The sequence below is a fragment of the Sander vitreus genome, chromosome 4, assembly GCF_031162955.1.
Source record: "Sander vitreus isolate 19-12246 chromosome 4, sanVit1, whole genome shotgun sequence".
NCBI classification, from domain to species: Eukaryota; Metazoa; Chordata; class Actinopteri; order Perciformes; family Percidae; genus Sander; species Sander vitreus.
This window is the reverse complement of record NC_135858.1, coordinates 9,444,134-9,463,989: the sequence shown is the minus strand read 5'-3', so window position 1 is coordinate 9,463,989 and position 19,856 is coordinate 9,444,134. Positions and strand designations below refer to the sequence as shown.

The 19,856-nt window shown below is 40.3% G+C and overlaps 1 protein-coding gene across 2 annotated transcripts in view; it reads right to left on the bottom strand.

The window, feature by feature from the left end:
* Positions 1–18,735, bottom strand: part of quob (quattro b) — a 31,026-nt gene extending 12,291 nt beyond the window's left edge. Inside the window, exons 1-8 of one of the 2 annotated variants that reach the window (XM_078248087.1) lie at positions 18,055–18,735; positions 6,837–7,034; positions 4,548–6,057; positions 3,276–3,479; positions 2,923–3,046; positions 1,384–1,477; positions 880–966; positions 655–771 (exon numbers count right to left, since the gene is read on the bottom strand). In XM_078248087.1, the coding sequence (XP_078104213.1) occupies positions 655–771; positions 880–966; positions 1,384–1,477; positions 2,923–3,046; positions 3,276–3,479; positions 4,548–6,057; positions 6,837–7,034; positions 18,055–18,057 (2,337 nt within the window). In that variant the 5' untranslated portion in view covers positions 18,058–18,735. The remainder of the gene's footprint in view (positions 1–654; positions 772–879; positions 967–1,383; positions 1,478–2,922; positions 3,047–3,275; positions 3,480–4,547; positions 6,058–6,836; positions 7,035–18,054) is intronic. The other variant, XM_078248086.1, reaches the window with a different exon arrangement.
* Positions 18,736–19,856: the final 1,121 nt, after the last annotated feature.

Sequence of the window (19,856 nt, the reverse complement as noted above, 5' to 3'; positions counted from 1 at the left end):
AATTATCCAGAAAATCACAAACAAATGCAAAAATTTGTTTGCAAAAACAATTAGCAGAAAAATGTTATGTATGTTATGTATTGTCTGCTTTCCTATCCAGTTAATCAAGTTATGACCCTCTAGCCTGATATAATGTAATGTGCAAACAAACAAGGGACATTTAGTCAGAAAGGGTGGGTTGGGTTTTGGATATTTGAATGCATCCTAAAAATACATCCACATTTTATTTGCAGTCATCATATGCCCATTCCCATTAAATTATGCTGAAATACTGTATAGTTTATATGAGCTACAGTAAATACTTATATTACACACACACCCAGCTTTTGGTAGTGGAGCCAGTGAGGGTTGTACTGATCAGTGTTACATGACCGGTATAAAATACTGTATCTTATACTGTGTCAGTAATTTACACTATAATGAATAATTGAATTAATCATTTGTATAGGACTTTCGCCGGGTGACCTCATCCTCCCTCCATTTAAAAACCAAAGCTAAATGTCACAAGAACAACAACAAGAGATGATGAATGTTTGGTGTGGGTGTGTGGAACGAGTCGGTTGGTGAACTGTGGTTGAACAACAGTCTCCTCTGAATATGGGAAACTCCTCAGTTTAGAAAAGTGAGTGTGGGATGTATGGGAATGTTCAGTACCTGATGGAACTGCAGCCAGTCGGTATGACTGTATGTAAAGGTCCCTCCCAGGTCAGGGGTCAGCTGGGAAGCTTCAACTGTCTTGTTGAGGGCTTTCATAGAAGTCACTATGTCCATCTTATAGACAAACACAAAGGCAAGGTTAGGCATGAATTAAAAGTACCACTCATCTCTCGTTGAATCAAGAGAACAAAGGAGTACATGGAAGTGTTTTTCATTTCTGACCTGTAAACCAGGCTGTTTTTCAGGTCGAGGACAAGTGTCTTTATCCACCAGCATCACAATACTGTGGACAGCATGGAGAGCTTGCTCCTGTAGCACATAGTCAATAAGTTAACTACAAAAAATTAAGTCAGACTGTTATTTGTTTAAATTCAACATACGTTGCACTAGTTGCTCTGATCATTTATATTTGAGATAAATGATTGTCAACGCAAAACAAGTGTACTATATCAGTGACCTTCCCTCTCAATTGACTATAAAGGTTAAGTACAACAGGCCTACAGTGTGTTACAGTGTTTTCTTTACTGCTAACAAAACACAAACTCGCACAAATTGTGTTACTGAGTGTTTGTGTTTCGTATATATTCAGACACACACTGACTTATCTGTGAATCAAGGTACGTGACAATTTGACATCTGTCAGCATCTGATGACGTGTGTGAGTGTTTTTGGGTGAGTGCAGGCATTGTTGATTCGGACTTGTGCATGCAGGTTTGTTGTTTTAACCTGGGCCATCAGCAGAGCTTTGTAGAGGTGAAGCAAAGGAGGCTTCTTCCTGGCATTGATGACCAAAGTCATTCCTAACTCTCGAACTTCTTTCCTGCCAAAACATTGAAACCTGTTAGGGCACAATGGAACTTCTTCACTTCAGCATGGCCTTTGTGTGATAAAAGGCTTACGGGCATATTTACTTATTCCACTTCTCAAATCTGTATTTTTATTTAATCCCTCTCTGACACCCCGCCTTACACACACACACACACACACACACACACACACACACACACACACACACACACACACACACACACACACACACACACACACACACACACACATACACTCTTCTTCACACATCCTTTTCCACACTTTGATGCCTTCACACCCCCCTCTTAATGGCCTCTTCTTGGGTTACTATTGTGTGAGCCTACATCAGACATGGCTGCTAATTCTAGCAAGGCGCTGCATACCAGACAGTTGACAGCCAGCCTGACCAGAGACTGTTGAGGTATGACTCTTTAGTGGGGACAGAAGAAGGCCAAGCTATCTAGAATGGCTTTTTTGAACTTCAAAGACTCCATTAAATCATTGTTACCATATAACACTGTTAAAGTGTTCGCTATCAGACCTTTGAGGCAGAGTATTGACACTCATTTGACAGAGGTCAGCACAGGTCAATGTTCCTGCCAGCTGATCTTAAAGGACAAATCCTAGGGGTTAATTACATATGTGTACCGAGTCGACCGTTCTCTGGGATATGTTTTCATGCTAATCGAATGTGTGACCAGTTTCATCGCAAACCGCTAATTAGCTTATAACGCTAGTCGTCAGGGCAGAGGATAAAGTAAAAAGAAATCGCTATTTCTGTACCACTAACAAGGCTCAAAATAGCACCACACTTCCACGGTAGCATAATGAGGGTCCCTACATGTAAACCGAAGCATTGAGAACTTTGTAAGTGTACAGACAGTTTTTTAAAAGATAGTTTAGAGAGACAGTACTGTTCATGTATACAGACGGACACCATCTTGGGAAAGCAGTCACGACCAGTCGAACGACGAACGCCGTGCAACCAATAACCAGTAACATAGCTCAAGCACGGCGTTTGTCGTTCGACTGGTTGTGACTGCTTACATATCCCAGAGAACGGTTGACTCGGTACACATATGTAATTAACCCCTAGGTTCATTTTGCGCCGGATTTGTCCTTTTAAGTACTACAGAGGCAGGATTGTTCAGTTCATATAGTTGTGATTCTGCATAGAATATAGTTTTATTCGTTGTAAAACAGTAACTATACAAAGGCATCACTTAGTCTGGATGTAAAAAAAAAAAAAGTATCATATTATTGAAAGCCTGTGCTGAACACTGGAGATCTTTCAAATGGTATCTGCTGCCCTCTAGTGGTCAGACCTCTTATTACATACCAGCATACATTGGAGCTACCCAATAAGCTAACAATAACATATTTCCTCTCAATTACAGATATTTGGTCTGTTTGATTTTTTGATACACAGATATCTAATAGTCATCGCTTTCAGTATACCTTGGTATGGAGTGTAAGTAGAGCAGTAGTTCACAGACATTGTGGGCTGACACAAGAGGGGACATCCAGTCCTTTCTGTCCCCATGGACCTGCACCACTGCCCTGCCTGTCCGGTCCCTGCTACCTGAGGGTTTACAGGACAGAGAAAAAGGTTGGTGAAAAATAATAGTTTTTTTAAAAGGTGCAAAGAGTAACCTTCAAATTCCTTGCAAGTAAACAATTTGGTTTGGTAATAAATATGATTCAGATTTTTCTGATTCAAAGTCAAGTTTTTAATGACAAATTCTGTGAAAGTACAGTATAAAATGATTTTGATAGGGACTTGTTGAGATACTGAAATCATACAGAAGTACCTGGCAAAGTTATAATGCCCAGTTCAAGCAGACCACCGATGCCTTTGAAACCTGATTCCTCGGTCTGTGGAGAATGAGGAGTGTCAGAACTTGCAGAAGGAAGTTGAACTTGTGGAGAAGATGGCTTTTCTATCTCTGAGTTATGGAGTTTGGAGTCTGGTCCATCTGCAGTGGAGGGAGTGTCACTCCTACTTGACTGGGAGTCTGCATGACAGTAAAACAAACATTAGTTTCCCACAGAAAAAAAATTAAGAAAACCAAAGTAATGCAATTGACAATTGCAAGAAAAAAGTTAGATTGTGTGTATTTTGTTTCTCATAACTTGATTTTGTTTAATCCATCAACTGTCTCTTCTTCAACGTTCTTCTAGACAGTGCTAATATTTCCTTTAAACTCTCAACTTTCACCAACTTTCTATTCTGTCCAGAAATTTTTGCCCTTTTTTTACCAACAGTAATTAATTAGTTCTTCATCCATAAATCTTAATATCTTAATATCTTCCTCTATCAACATGGATGCAGCTGCACAGCTGTGTACAGACAGCCTTTAAACATTGGACATGGTCTCTGTAACAACTGCATACTAAGCCTGGCTTTGATTTCAGATATCCTAATTGGCCTCTCCTTAGGGCCAACAAAGCCTTGCCTGTGCTCTCTCTTTGCTGCTTTAATAGTCCATGACAAGCCTGTCTCCAGTCAAGATCTCAACATGCCCCTCTGAGGGCATGAGGGTGCATGCCAGCGGGTGCAGGGGACACAGAAACCTCGTTCTTGCATGTCATGCTGTCTCTCTGCATTAGAGGAATGTTCTGCTCTTTCTTTTTACCCAATGGGTTCAGGCCCTCCCTTTCATTGGGGTCCGGCATGCTATTTCCGTTCACTCCTTTGGTGATGGGAATAATGTATGTTATATGTATGCAATAATATGTGAATGTAGCCGTACTGCCAAAGAACCCAGAGAGCAGTGGGAGAAGATCATACTCAAGCCTGATCTTTGACATTTTAACCCTCTTTCCTCTTTCTTCATGATCCCAGTGGAGCACATTCCCTGAAGCATGCAAGGTCACGGTCGATTTTAAATCATTCTGTTTGGCGTGAATGTTCAGTGGTCCTTTAAGCATTGAGCAACAGATCATAATGAACGGCTGTGTGTGTGCAGTAATAACACACTTTGTGTGTGGTTTAAAAAGGACAGAGGGAAGGAAAAGAGAACAAAAGATTGTATCAAAAAAGTCATTTGAACGTTCAGCCTTAATTTGCCTACTCTGCTTACCTTTTTTAGGGGACGTCAGCTTCAGAGTGACCTGATCCAACAGTTCACCTTTCTTACACTGCATTACGCTGGTGATTGTTTCAGGGCAGATATCACTGTGGCTCCTGTTGTTGAGTTTATAGAGAAGTGGACTCCCTTTAGAAGTCTCTGACACAGTTGACAGAGACCTAACCTTAACTTTGTGTTTTCCTGATGGTTTCACAACCTCCACTTTCTGATGGGGTTTAATGTCACCATCTGATCCCAGATGCTCACTAGCATGATGTCCCGATTGGTGGGAAATAAGTTTCATCTGCACTTTGTGACTATGGCTTAAACCAGGGGTTGATTTCAAAATCATGGGTGATTCCTTCATTAGGTTTTCGGATTCAGAACTTGTAGGAAGGTCTTTCTGGTGAATTGGCTCACAGCAGTGTCCGTATTGACAGAGCTCGTTACTTATTACAGGTTTATTACAGTGGTTACAAAAGATTCTACGTTTGTCTCTTGGAGCTTCAAATGCACCCTTGGATCTCAACTCTCCCTCTTCACAAAGGCTGACTTCCTCCAGGGCAGCCAGGAGGTCTACACTCCCCCTCTCAAAAGCGACTGGGTTTCTCAGTGCTGCCACATACGAGTCTCTGTACCTACACTTCAAGTCTTGCTCAGTGGGCTCATGCCCCAGCTTTTTCTGGCTGCACGGCATACAAGGCTCCTCTGCATACTGAAGTGTGTGTCCACAGGGAACAATATTCCCCAGAGGTACTGGTGGCGGTGGCCTGACAGGTTTGAACAAAACTGAATTGGGTGGTTTTGGATGGCTGCCTCTCTGTTTATCCACAAACTCATTCCCTTTGGTGATATCCACCAGGTCTACATAATCACCCTCAATCTCTCGATAGTTGCGACTGTCCCAGGTATTAGGAGAAACCCAACCCACGGGTTTCACCAAAGGTCTGGAGCGTGATTTGGGGGTTCGTCTTTCATAATCCATTTTGACAAGTTTGGAAGAACAGTCCACAGGTCTCAAAGATGCAGGCATTCTGTCTTTTGCAGGAAGAAAAATGGCTTCCATCGGGAGGGTGGAGGAATTAAAATGACAGGGAACTGAGATCTGTTTTGGCTCAGGAGGTGCTTCCCGATAAGTGGGCATGATCTTAGGCTTGTCTAAAAACTCTGGGATGGCGATTTCAGCCCAGGGCAATTTGATTACTCCTTGATCTGTGCAAAGCAAGCAGCGTGACAGAGGAGTTCCATGGCGTCCTTCATTGATGTCGTGCAGCCATTCCTCAGTGAAGATGCAGGGGTAGGAAGTCTCAGGTACGGGGGTCTCCTCCACTTCTCGACAACCCTCCTCCAGAAGACTTTTGAGGACAACACGAGCTGCTTGGTCCCCGAAAGGTTCCACCTGTAGATAGAAGTCTCCAGGACGCAGCAACAGAGGGTTCACAGGTGCTAACTGGATGATGGTTTTGTCACGGAGACACAGAGGCCAGCCCTCACAGCGGAAAACCACATCGGAGTACCCAGCCTGAAAAAACACAATTAGTTTTTAGTGTCATTTTGGTTTAATTTGCTCTTAATTTCAGTTTCATTGATGTATTTTCGTCCCTGCAATTTCTTTGTACTTTTATTTTGCCTCCTATTTTAAAATCTCAGTTATCTACAGTACATTTGTCAGACTATACTGTTAAATTGAATTTATTACAGGTGTAATTTTAACCATTGATGATTTCAAGATCATTTAATGCATACAGCATATGAAGAGCTGAGTTATCTCACTTGCGTTTCTGTGCGTGTATATACACTGTACTGTACAACACAGTATAAACAGGTTAAGCTGTAGCTTAAAAATGTATTATGGTTTTATATAAACTTTATCTATGGAATGCATAGACAACTGCGCCAAACTGTATGGATAGAGGAGAGTGTCAGTGCTCGTATGTAAGAACAATGTCAATGGGCCTCATCCTGAGTCTTAGTAATGTCAAAAAAATATTGATAGAGCAACTGCAACAATAAAAAAGTTAATATTAATGTATTGTATGTCACGCTGATTATTATTCTTTGTCCTACTCCTATTTGGGATATAAGTAGCTCTAAGTTTTGGAACTACAGTTCCCATAATTTGGGGGCTTGGGGAATGTAAACAGGAAATATGATGTCAGCATGGAGTTAGTGAGATACCCTGTGGGCTAAACTTGAGCTTTGTGTATTATGTCTGTGTGTTTTATTATTGCAGCATACAGAGAGAGCTGAGGAAAAAGTGTGTGAGTGCATATGTATCCACTGAGATATATTGATACTCACACATGCTGCCTGTTGGACACTCTCCAGTAGGTGTTTGGAGGGGATGAGGAAGTCCAGCAGACACTGTAACGCATCACCGTGGTAACGTTCCTCAATGGTGCGGAACAGCTGGCTGAGGACGATGGGCGCTGTGGCCTCGAAAGGCGGGAAGAGGGCCGAGAGTGCACCCTGGATGGACGAGTCCAGAGATTCTGGGTTCTGGAGAACAAGACGAGCTGGTGGTCAGTGAGATGAGCTTTGTGGAATAACATTTTTAATATTTATATAGACTGTGAGACTCTAGCTTAAGTTTTGTCTAGGACACATCTACCAGCAACTACACAACATTAAAATAGACAATAAATCAAAGGAAAGTGCATATGTAGATGATACAGTTTGACTTTATTACAAACTTTCCCTGTCTGAGAAAGAGATCAATACTATGTTAAAAGCATTATTTTGTAATACTTTTGGACCTCATTTTGTGTCAAAACCACATGAACTCAACCAAACCCTAAAACTAGGATTGCAGAGATAAAAAAAACCAAAAAAAACAACAACTGTACAACAAAGTAAAGAAAGTAATGAAAAACACTGCTGTGCATATAATGAAGGTTAACAGAACATCAATGTCATTACATAAATAAAGGAGCGGTGTGATCTGCACATTCCTTTAAAATGACAATTGTATTGACCGTTCAACCAAGGCTAAATTAATTCAGGCTTAATAAATCTTTCATTACAGACTGTCTTGTCCATATAATTAAAACAGCTGCCCTTGAACCAAAATCCTGGCATTGCAGTTATTAAATACTATTGAAGGTGGTTTTAATCTTAATAGAGTGGCTTTTTTCATCTCATGGCTTGGTGTACTATGCAGGGTTGGGTCAAATGTGTGTGAAAATGAGTGTGTAATGCAGACCACGAATTTCAATGGAATTCAACACAGATTTATTTGAAGAAGGTGCACATAGCCAGAATGTGTCAAGAACAAATGCTCTGCAAATGCAAAATGACAGGACAAATATTTTTCTTGGCCTTTTGTCCTTCACTGTACTGAGTTCTTCGGTTTTAAAGTCAGAAGAAGAAAAAGTGATAAACTTCTCTGTGTGAGTGCACTTACAGTATTGGATCAGTGAATTATTGCTGGGCCTACCTGTATAAGTGAAAGGCAATATAATCTCTAATAAACTAAAACCTGCAGCAAAAGATCAAATTCACCAAAATCTAAACAATACAAACAATTCTATCCACTTAACAAACAGGAGGATCAGGAGGGGTATTTTGGTTGAGCAGAATCAAAAGCTTCTCAACTTATCTGGAGATGATTAAGTCTGTCCTGCATGAGTTTCTGGAACTTCTTTCATGTCTGGCCAGGATATGCTTCATTTAAACAAGTATATTTGTAGCAGACCAGGGTCAGCGTCTGATCTTATTCAAAGTGACAGGAAGAAGCAAAGCAGACCAAAGAAATGCATATATAGTAAAGATGCAACAAGAGGCACACTTGGTGCTAGTGTTTACTGCATGTATCAATGTCTGCATTGGATATTCTGCTAGCACTAGCTGTGTCATGGGTGACGTCCAGCTAAACACAGGGAAACCTTTAAAGATGAAAAGAGGCCATCTTTAAAGCATTTTTGGTGAACAACCCGACGGCATGAATTTGAGGTGATGTTTTGAGATGTGAGGGCTGTCAACCTATAATTTAACATAATTATTCATGTGTTTCTTTTTATGTTGCCTTGTGTTTTTAAGCATTAGGGGGGCATGACTATCTGTACAAAAACTTCATGGCAATGCATCGAATAGTTGTTGAGACATTTTACTAAAAAACAAAAATGTGACCCTCATGATGACGTTGCAGGAAATGTCAGGGGATCACCAAAGGCACATGGTCCCGGAACCATGAATGTCTGTACAAACTTTCTAGGCATTGTTTATATACTAGGTACATGTGTTTAATATACAGTACATCCAACAGTGTTGTCTGGTGTTGGATAGAGGGGTACAGTACTTCTTTGATATTATTGATCTTGATTTGCTTTCTCATTTAGCACCTGTAGAGTGCTTGAAGATGTACAATTTTCTTCTTTCATTCACATCCAGTGCAGCCAAACAAATGTCTCTTTGTAATAAAAAAGAAAATGAATAATATTCAACTTGAGTTATAAATAAGGACTTGACACTTACCCTAGATCTGTACAGGTCTCAGCCACTAACCACAGCAGGCGTGCTATTCATACAATCAGTTCACAGTATCCCTGCTGTGTCAATCTCCCAGAATCACAAAGGAGTCTGTTTTTAGCCCCCCTCCTCATTTAGCTTGATGACCTAACCAAGACCAGAGACCAGCCCAGGATAAACACAAGTGCAGCAGCTTCAAAGACCTCACACTGGGACTGTTCTGACTGCTTGGCTAACGGATGCTTATGTGAGCACCTTGGACAGTCATAAAACATTGGGAACAAAGGTCATAAAGTTGTTTCATGATTCATTGAATAATTTTGTGACTCATTCAACTTTGATTATACTACTCACTTTAGTGTTTGCATAGCTAAAACTTTTGTATTGTGCATTTAGACACAAAGTGATTTTGTTCAAATGAAGTGTCTGAAATGAAAAACGTTAATCAACAGCATTAAAGGTCCAATGTGTAGGAATTTCTCCCAACTAACGTTGAGATCACATATCGCAATCAACTCTCTCGTACCACGCAGTTCAAAGTACTTATTACAGCTAGCCTTCACGCCTCAAAAAGCCGGTCTCTTGCTCTTTTCAATATCCTTTTTCTTTTTCTGGGAGAAGAAGAAGACTCCTGTTCCTGAAATTTGGATTATGAATACATGTGGTCCTCCATGTTTCCTTCTTCAAACTTGCCGAGGCCGGGAAGCTACGATACCCAGCACCTGTGAGTTTATCATGTGACAGCGAAAACGCGAAAGGCGGAGCAGTATGTCCTGTATGTCCCTTACCGGCTAACGTATTTCAAGATGGAGCATGAATATGGAGCGTCTACCCCAGTTCATGCAAATGTAAAATTTCAAGCCAAAAGGAATACTTGGAATTGATGGTGGTGGTAAATATTCATGATAAATGACAAGTTTGTGAACGGGCAACACAGATTTTGATAATGAACAACTAAACACATTACACACTGGACCTTTAAATGTGGGATGCTGGATGTAAATCAATATCAATATTTGACCACTTATGTTTAGTCTTTGTATAGCTTGTAGACATTGCATGTCCTCAGTAGAAAAGAATGCTTCCTTTTTCTGATTGTGCACATCTGTCACAACAGATTAGGAAATGGAGAACAGAATACCTTCGAGGCTGGCTCTTGAATGGTAATGCATCACAGCTGTTTTAGACTGACTGCAGCCATTTGATTTTGGGTTGTACTGTATTTCTCAAAGCTAACGATAAACCTGAGGTCATATCTAATACGACACAGCTCTGTGAAGTTACTGTTCAGGGCTGGGACGTTCAATTTCCTTATGTGTAAGTTTTATTTGAGATTAAGTGGAGATTCAGATTTCATTGATGATTCTACAAAATTATTAGTGTGTGTCAACTCTTCTGTAGCCTGAATTTAAAGGTCCCATGACATGCTCTTTGGATGCTTTTAGGCCTTAGTGGTCCCCTAATACTGTATCTGAAGTCTCTTTTATATAGGCCTTAGTGGTCCCCTAATACTGTATCTGAAGTCTCTTTCCTGAAATTCAGCCTTGGTGCAGAACTACAGCCACTAGAGCCAGTCCCACAATGAGCTTTTCTTAGTATGTGCCATTTCTGTGTCTGTAGCTACTGAGGAGGAGAGAGGGGGGCAAGGTGGAGAGTGGGGGTGTGGCCTTGACCAACTACCACTTTGCTCGTTTGAAAGCCATGATGTCTCTCTCTCATGGGTGGGCCAAATTCTCTGGGCGGGCAAAGCAAAGAAAGGGGAGGTAACCTTCCAGAGAAGGTTACCTGATCGGCCCATCTGAGCTTTCATTTTCTCAAAGGCAGAGCAGGATACCTAGGGCTTGGTTTACACCTATCGTCATTTCTAGCCACTGGGGGACCATAGGCAGGCTAAGGGAATGCATATTAATGTTAAAAAAAACCTCATAAAGTGAAATTTTCATGCCATGGGACCTTTAAAGCAATCCTTCACTGTAATTCCACCTTAAGGTGCTCATATTATGCTCATTTTCAGGTTCAGAGTTGTATTTAGAGGTTGTACCAGAATAGGTTTATGTGGTTTAATTTTCAGAAAACATCATATATTTGTTGTACTGCACATTGCTGCAGCTCATCTTTTCACCCTGTGTGTTGAGCTCTCTGTTTTAGCTACAGAGTGAGACATCTCACTTCTGTACCATCTTTGTTAGGAGTCGCACATGCGCAGTAAGTACTGCTAGCCAGTCAGTTGCAGAGTATGAGGGAGTGCCATGCTAGCAGCTAGGCGAGCATTATAACGTGTGTTACAAAGTGACGCACGTTCGTCACGGAAGTAAAAGCTGGACTACAACAGAGCTGTTCGGAGCAGTTGGTGAACAGTGTTTTCTCTGGAAGATGGTAAGTCCCTTTGAGGTGGACTTTGGGCTTTTTCACTTCGTAAACCTATAATGTGCACAAAAAAGATATATAACACAATAAAGGAAAGGGGAAAAGCCAAAAAGCACAATATGAGCACTTTAAACTAAAATATTAGTGACTTATTGTCATAACATTACTTCAAAAATCATTTGAGATTTAAACATCTTTTTGTTAACACTCTGGCCTGGATAAACTTCTTCTCAAAACAAAGGAGGTTAAAAGCATGAGACTGGAACTCCTCTCTGTGGGTGGTTTGGGGAGTGATATTCATATGAGTGAGACCCTCTTGAGAGTTTACGAAGCACTGCTAAGCTGGACCCAGTTCAGACAGGCTAGTCAGCCAAATTAACTGAGAGTAGGAAGGGTATGCTGCCGGTGTTGTGAGTTCTTCTGTATTTCATTACGTCTGACAAACTGCCAGACAACATGCCAAACAGGCCTGAACTGTGAAAGATTCAGCAGGAATTATTCTAAGACAAAGCTAAATTGTGTCCTGAGTATTGGTTTAGTATTTGAAGAAAACATTAATTTAATCATAATCAAAACTTAGCTAAGTACTTGCACATTTCAGTAAGCAAGCAATTTTGGATCTATAAAAGAATAAATCCAGAACTTTATGTACTTTATTCACTGCAGTTGGTACATTAAAAACACGTGGAAAACCAAGTTACTTCATCTTCTGTAGTCGCCATGATTAGGATTTTTTTCATTCTGCGTGTTGTACGGATCATACTGACTCACATGTCCTTTACTTTTTCAAGATATTTGTTTGTTTTCTCCCAATATCACAGCTCTCCCAATGTATAGTAGCAATAGATGGTTAGTTTGGGCACTGAGGTGAAGAAGTTGTACACACCACATGAAAAAGTGATGCCAATGCATATTCTCTATAAATGCCAGGAATACACTTAAAGTTCTGAGATGTATGCTTGTATCAGGGTTTCTGCAGGTTTCAGCAAGTCAAATTTAAGACTTTTTAAGACCTTTTTAAGACCTTTATGGATGAAATTTAAGACCTATATCACGACATAAAAGTACAATGAAATTCAGATTAACAAAAGTACTTGCAAATTAATTATTTTTTTTAATCAAAATTGAATTAAAGCGACCCGGAGTAATAATGATCTATAAATAAACAGTGAATTATATTTGGATGAACGAAGAAAGAACTACAACACAGAAAAATAATAAATAAATAAAAAACATATCAGTGAGTATTAGCGGTAGCATTGCATGGACGTAGGAAAATTTAAGACCCGTTTAAAATTATTTAAAACCTAGAACACAACACTTCAGCTAATTTAAGACTTTTTAAGGCCTAAACTTTTGATCTTTAAAATGTTATACTTTTTTAGACTTTTTAAGACCCCCCGGAAACCGTGTGTATGGTTAAGTTTCCTGATCTAGTCGTGCTGTCTCCCTTTGACTGAACACACCCATAGTAATGTATAAGCTGCTTATCCATTTAAAGTGTGCAGTACTTCTACAATGTCCTGTCAAACTTTTTGCCTCTATTCTGTTTTGTCTGCTGCAGCCATTCCTTTTGTGTTTTTAACAGTTCCTCTCATTAAAAAAACTCCTGGTTAACAGCAATTTGTTAAATACACAATCACCTCCCTACATCCTTATGATAACACAATTTTTCACTGTATATAATCATATAGTGCCTAACTCTCTTTTCCTTATGTGGACAGAAACAGAGTTGATACTTCCTTTTCCGAGGTAGTTTTACTCCAACAATCAGCCAGCAAGGAGAGTTCAATCAAGCTTAAATCCTGAACCTTTATTTTGGCCTTCAGAGACAGTAGGGTTTGATCGATGTCCAGCTGACTACCACATTCCGCAACTGCCGCCTCCTCTACACATTCAACACAAGGGGATTCCCTCTGTGCCCATTATTGGCCAGTGCAGCCTCTCTAGAAATAGCTTCAGTCTCCAACAAAGATCATTGTTTGACCTGAATTGGCATGCTAGTGTGGACAACAGGCATCTCTCTTTGTCTTGTCCGCCCTTCAGGCCCCCAGGGAGTTTTTGCAGTGTTGAGTATTAACCAGATAATTACAGGTTTCCTCCAAATTGCCTTGGGCTTTGGCCAAAGAAAGTCAGGACCCAGATTTAAGCCACAGTAAAAACAAGATGTCAAGGTATGTAATGCACATTGTGTATCTGTGTCAAGATTAGAGTAGGTAAGCTGACCAGAATGTGATTATAAAGAATAACTTCAACTAAATGGGCGCAGCTCCTGATACGACATGCTGAAAGGATTTGTTGAGGTCTCTGTCTTGACCAGTCATCACATTTGCTTGACATCCTCGTTAGAAATGGACTGTCACTGCACCTCCGGGCTAAACCCAAAATATAAGCAGAAGTCACAGTTGAGTCAAAACCTGTCAGTAAATCCTGAAGACTGCCTGAATTCTGCATGTTCGGACGTGCAGATATGTTCAAGAGTCTCAGATGACACACCACCAACTCAGCCATAACGTCAGCCAAACATAATGGGCACAGAGGGCAGATGGGATACAACATAAAACCACAAGAAATATTATCATGGGAAGAAGGGTCATTTGCAGCTTATACACTACTATTACATGGTTTCACACTTAACCTTAAAGTGGGAAGAGTCTCGGAGCAATCATAATAAAAACAACAACATGTTACTGATATCTCTTAGGTATTCTCTATCCTTCTCCACTTTTTCCTCTGTTAACATTCGGTATCTCCTATTTGGCGGTGAGACAGTGCTGTCTTTGTGTATGATCCACTCTTGTTAAACTCAGCAGATGGGCACTCCATTCAGCTGAGCCATCTTAAATCATTTTAACCAGTACAAAAATCTTTGAGTCACCGCTGCCAGGAGTAAACATGGTGTGTGTTTGCTATCAGACCTTTAATCTGGCAGGGTTCCTATTATTCATTCATTTTGTAGTTTTTAAGAACCCAAGCTATGTTTATAAAGTGAAGAGGCCACATTAATAACATAAAACATTTGTGTTTATCTCATATTGCATAATATTCAAGGTATTAAAAACCAGCAAGTTTCTACAGTAGCCTACTCTGAGGGTGAGCTGAGATTTGATTTCACAATGGACTGAATCCTGCAAACAATGAACAATGGACGTCTTGTAATATTCTACCATGTAACTTGGAAGACTCAAAACAATACTGCTGAAAAGAGCTGTCTTTTACCATCTTGTAGGACAATCAACCAAGTGTGATCAAGCACTGTTGCCATCTCTTTTGAAATCAAAAACTGACTCACAGTTGCCCTTTTATGTGCTCTGGAACAATACCTGCATCTAATTCTGTATTGGATGCACTCAAAAAAAAAGACTTTTTAGACTAATTATCTCTTTTCCTGTCATGCCAGGTCAGCGTATTTTTAAATAGTACCAAAGGATCAGACAGTTGTATAGTTAAAAAAAGAGTTGCCCAATGCCTGATGATGTGATTGGCAAAAAGGACAGATGTGGCTTTAAAACATAAAATATGTGGAAGGCTTCCCCAAAATATTAAAAGTCCCCAATGTGCATTTAAAAACAAAAACTGACAAAAACTAAAAAGTTAACATGCTGACTTTTTTTTTCTTCTAGAATGTCTCCATAACTGATTGATAATGAACCACTCCCATTAAACAGGACAAAACAAAGTATCCTGGATCTCAACTCATTTCCCAAAGCTTGCATTCTGGCAAACTATCAGGAAATAAAATGTGTTTTTGGAGGCTGTAACACACCATAATAGCTTCCATGTTTCACCTCACAATGTTAAAATGGCCAAGAAATAAATTAAAAAGATTAATAATACAAGTAAAGGAAGGCCTTGTGAAATCCATTTAGCCATAACACAAGAGATTTGTTAGTTGGTCCGTGTGTTTATGAGGAGTGTACTAAAACACAGACATCTGCTTCTCTTCGTTCCTGAGCTTTGCAAAGTTTTCTGTAAGTCCAAACAAGTGCACAACTCCAAACAGAGCTAAACAGAGCACAGCAGACTACATGCCATACAAATTGAAGGTTTTAGCCTTCAGTAAATGTTGGCTCGTCACATTAGTTTATTGTATAGATTTTCCCCATCTGGTTCTGTTCAAATTTGGCAAAGTCACAGCAAGTGAAGCAGTGAGCAGGAAGTATTGTCTGTCTGCCAAAGGGAGTACAGACGACAGTATTGTAAAGATGTAATGACTTATAGGCAGGGGAGGGAGCTACTGATGATTGTCTGTCCCATGGCTGTTTAAGAGAGAGACACAGCTGTGACCCTTTAAAGCTAGGCCAGTACGTATACTGCCAGCCAATCAAAATCTGGATGCTCTCACACAGCGTGTCCACAGTGTTTCCAACAGTTAATAGATTAAGGCATGTGCATGCATGCTTTAAGCTGAGTGATTGAAAAATGCACTGTGACTGATGAGCATATCTGACTGATGATATGGAGCAGGTATAGTAAAGTATGTGAAAGTTTGTTGCTGTCAGTTATCAAGAGACTTAAAGCTGCCATACAAAATATCTTTATATTAACAATGGGTCAAATGACTTCATGTGTGTTAAAGGTGGTCACTTGTTATAACTAACTAAACTAAATAACTCAGAGAATTATCACCCGACCTTGCGGTTCTCCTCGACTCTACTGAGCGTTTTAGTGTCTTACAACTCATTGGTTTTACGCCCGCAATGTCACACGCAGCTAGTAGGTAGTGTTTAGCAAAAAAAATAAAAAATGACCACCCACTGCACACTACCTGTTTAGCACCAAACAGCAGACAGGCATTAGCGACTAGCTGGTGAATACTGTTGAGCATTTAGCAGCTAACTAGCCTGATATTTCTTCCCAGGAGTTAGTGGAGAGCAAAACAGAGCTAAAAGGAAAGTGATATATTGGACTTACATATATCAGTTGGACACAAACACCAGATGAATTCTAATGTTGCTCTGTGTCTGCTTGATGTGTAAATAGGCAAGGTTTAAAAGAATAATGTGATAATAATTGTTATGAAAAACATAATCTAACATACATGTTTTGCCTTGTAAATGCTAAATCTGCCATCGTTCACTTGTTCTTCTAAAATAATCGTTTTCTAATGACAGTTTGGACGAATCACAGAAAAAACTGCTACCCTCAAACTAAATATGTTTGGCAAGTCAAGAGCATATCAAAAACCCAGCAGTAAACCTCTGGCTTTACTGATTTGCATTAACTTTGAATAGACTTTGAATGCTGCAACAGACACTAACACTGCAAATACTAACTACAGCATCGCCATGTACAATGAATGAAACACAGGCTGCTGTAATGCCTTAAAAAGAAAGTGTTTGACCTTGCTGGTGAATGAATGACTCATGGCTGTACTTGTCACACAGTCACTCCTGTAAAGGCAAATACAAATCTCACTAGCAACCTAGGGCTCTGGGCGACGTATTATTGCTTGTTTACCCAAGATTGAAACTCCTGGTCATGCAGGGTGCAGTAATCTAATAATTTATACTCTGCGGGCTCATGACTGGAAGTTGGAGGATGGTCACCGAAGACGTCATCAGTCATGCAATAAGTAAAGCAAACAGTTGGGGCAGTTAAAGCTGGCCAAACAAGTGCTGCAGTGGATGTGAAGGGAGGACAATGTACTGTACGGTGGTGGCCACGATGAGCAGCTAAGTCTGGACTCCTTTAAACATCCTTCCATGCTCCTCTCTGTGAAGCTATCATTTATCTGGCATGCTTGGACAGATGTTAGGGGTCTGACTGTTTTCCATATAAAGAAGAAAAGTACATTGAATACATAGAAAGTTGAATACCAGATAGAAGTTAAATATGCATCATTATGATCTTTATCTAACCCTTGCTATTTATCTGCATTTATTTGACAATTTACGCAGCAACAACAACCAGTAAATAAAAGATCAAAGAAGCCACATCCTCCCACAAACCCATCATCAAACATGTTCCCATCTTGTGGCTCATTCTTTGTCATTAATTAGTTTCTGTTGTGACCGGGATTAAACTAGTCCTCTCCAGTCGTAAAAAGCCCTGTGATTTCAGCTTTTGAAAGTGCCAAACGCTGAACTGGAGAATTCCATTATTGAGCATGCAAAGCAGTCAAATAATTTATACCCCAAAACACTCTCCATTCACTGAAGTATGTGTGCCACCCACATCAATTAAGTCCTAATCAAAGGACTTAAAGATGCAAAACAAAAGACAATGGGCTCCTCTCTGTCTCTCTCTCTTTGTCAGTGTGCACACACTTAAAAAGCTTGAGATGCCGTCAATGTGAACCAGTCCCACCAACTGGGCTCAGGATAACAAAAAGGTTTGAAGAGTGCAGTTACATTAGTATTGTGCTGCCTTTGTATGTCACAAAGATAAGGTTTCATGAAAAGAGAACAAAGAATGTGCATCAATACTGTGCACAGTATCAAACTGAAAGAAAGGGTTGCTAAAAGCATAGAAAATGCATTAGTTACAACATATCAGACTTCCAAAATTTCAGTCACACATAACTGGCAAAGCCGCAGAGAGAAACAAAGTCACTTGTCCAAACCAGAGGCTCACACTCTCAGTCACTGGGTCAGTGGAGCACTTTAACTCTTAAACCAGAAAGTAACAATAGACAAAAATTACAATCAGGAGTAAAACTTGTGCTATTGTGATGTTACTTTACCATCTTTGCAGAGGTTTCTCCTCTATCAGGCAGAAGGGTTTTTCATTTTTGGTCCTGATAATCCTCTGCAGACAGCCTCCCTGGGCTCTGTGCTGAGAGTCTTGCCATGTTTAGAGTATCAACAACAGAAGTTGACTGAAGTACATCCACATGACAGTGAGTTGTCTTGATCGAAAAGTAATCAAAGTCACTTCCATCCTTCATAGACTATCCACAAGTCTGAGTGTGTAGCACAAAGAACAGCAAATTATAAGGCTGCTTGTTGATCCTCTAGCTTCACTTCTCTTTTGCTTCTCTGGCTTTAGTGTTTGGGGGTGAGAGAAAGAGAGAGAGAGAGAGAGAGAGAGAGAGAGAGAGAGAGAGAGAGAGAGAGAGAGGGAAGGAGGGAGTGAGAGAGTTTCTAAGAGGGGGAGGAGAAAAGCTTTCTCTTTCAGAGGAAATCCCCCTCCAGGCTTTTCAGAGTTTCTTCTCTCTCTCTCTCTCTGAAACACACAGGCTTTATCACATACCCGAGCACACCCACAGACACAATATGCCACAGATGGATACACAAAACCATGCCAGTCTGCACAGAGACACTCACTGAATGTGTGTGTTACTGTATGTAATGTAGGAATTTAAACATTTCCACATCCTACTCTGTCATGATGTAAACACACGGATGCATGCACTCCCATTTTGCCTGGCATCAGAGAGCTGCAGAAATCCAGCCCCTCGTTTGTGGCCCCTTTTCTTTCTATTTTAATCACTGGGTGCTTTTAAAAGGCTAAGTCAGTCTTTCTCCTCTCTCCTTTCCCTCGTAGACTTCCACTGTCTGCTCCGGGCTTTCTCATTTCCTTTCTTCAGCAATTGTCTTCCGGCAGACTGCCCAGTCTTTGACTCGTATCAAATGGAGAGAATGCAGAGGGGGCTTCCCTGCAGAGGTCTGAGCCGGACAGCAGAGTGTGAAGAGTGCTGCTATACTTCCACATTAGGCCAGAGGAATGTAGGGGTTACACCCTCTGGACTACATCTTACATCTGGATTTGGACGATGTATATAGTATAAAATCCAAGACTTCCTGCTGCAAGACGCATGGTTTAGCACCGAGACATTCATTGAGGAAAAAAGATTGACAGGCAATCGTTTATTTCTGTCTGAGAATGAGTGTGAGTGAGGTGGTTTAGACAAGCAGCTCACAGTTGGCCTCAATTCCTGTCTGTTTGTTGGTTCAAATTCCAGAAATTACATGAGAGTCCATGCATATTTTCATGGCGAGGAGAACCGGCAGAATATATTTCTTTAAATCAAAAGTTTCTCTTTATTCCGCAGGTGAAGTTGCAGCTGGAAACATAAAGCATAAGCCTCTGCCTTTCTCTCTCTCTCTCTCTCTCTGTAATTCTCTCGCTATCTGTGGTTTCCCACTGAAGAAACTGCAGTCTTTTGAGCATTCCTCACGTTTTTTTCTTTCACAGAAAGAAAGCCATGCTAATTTATCTTTCACCCTAAACCAAAGAAATATGTAGGTGACATTCTTGAAATGTGGTACACTACTCCATTCTTTATTTCTCCTTTTTGTTTATTTTTCTCCTTTTCAATCAGTCTTTCTTTACCTCATTCTTACTTTTTTGACAAAGGGCCACAACTTGGGTCGGCCACAACTTCCTTTCCAAAAGAAAAGCTCTATTAAGTTCCCATTATATAGGAATTCATTATAACTATAACAAACTGAAAAGAGGGTAGCCTATTTAAAGGATGTTAGCCAAATTTGCTAGCTCATACTAAATCAACAATGAACAGTCTACTTAAGAGTGATATTTGTG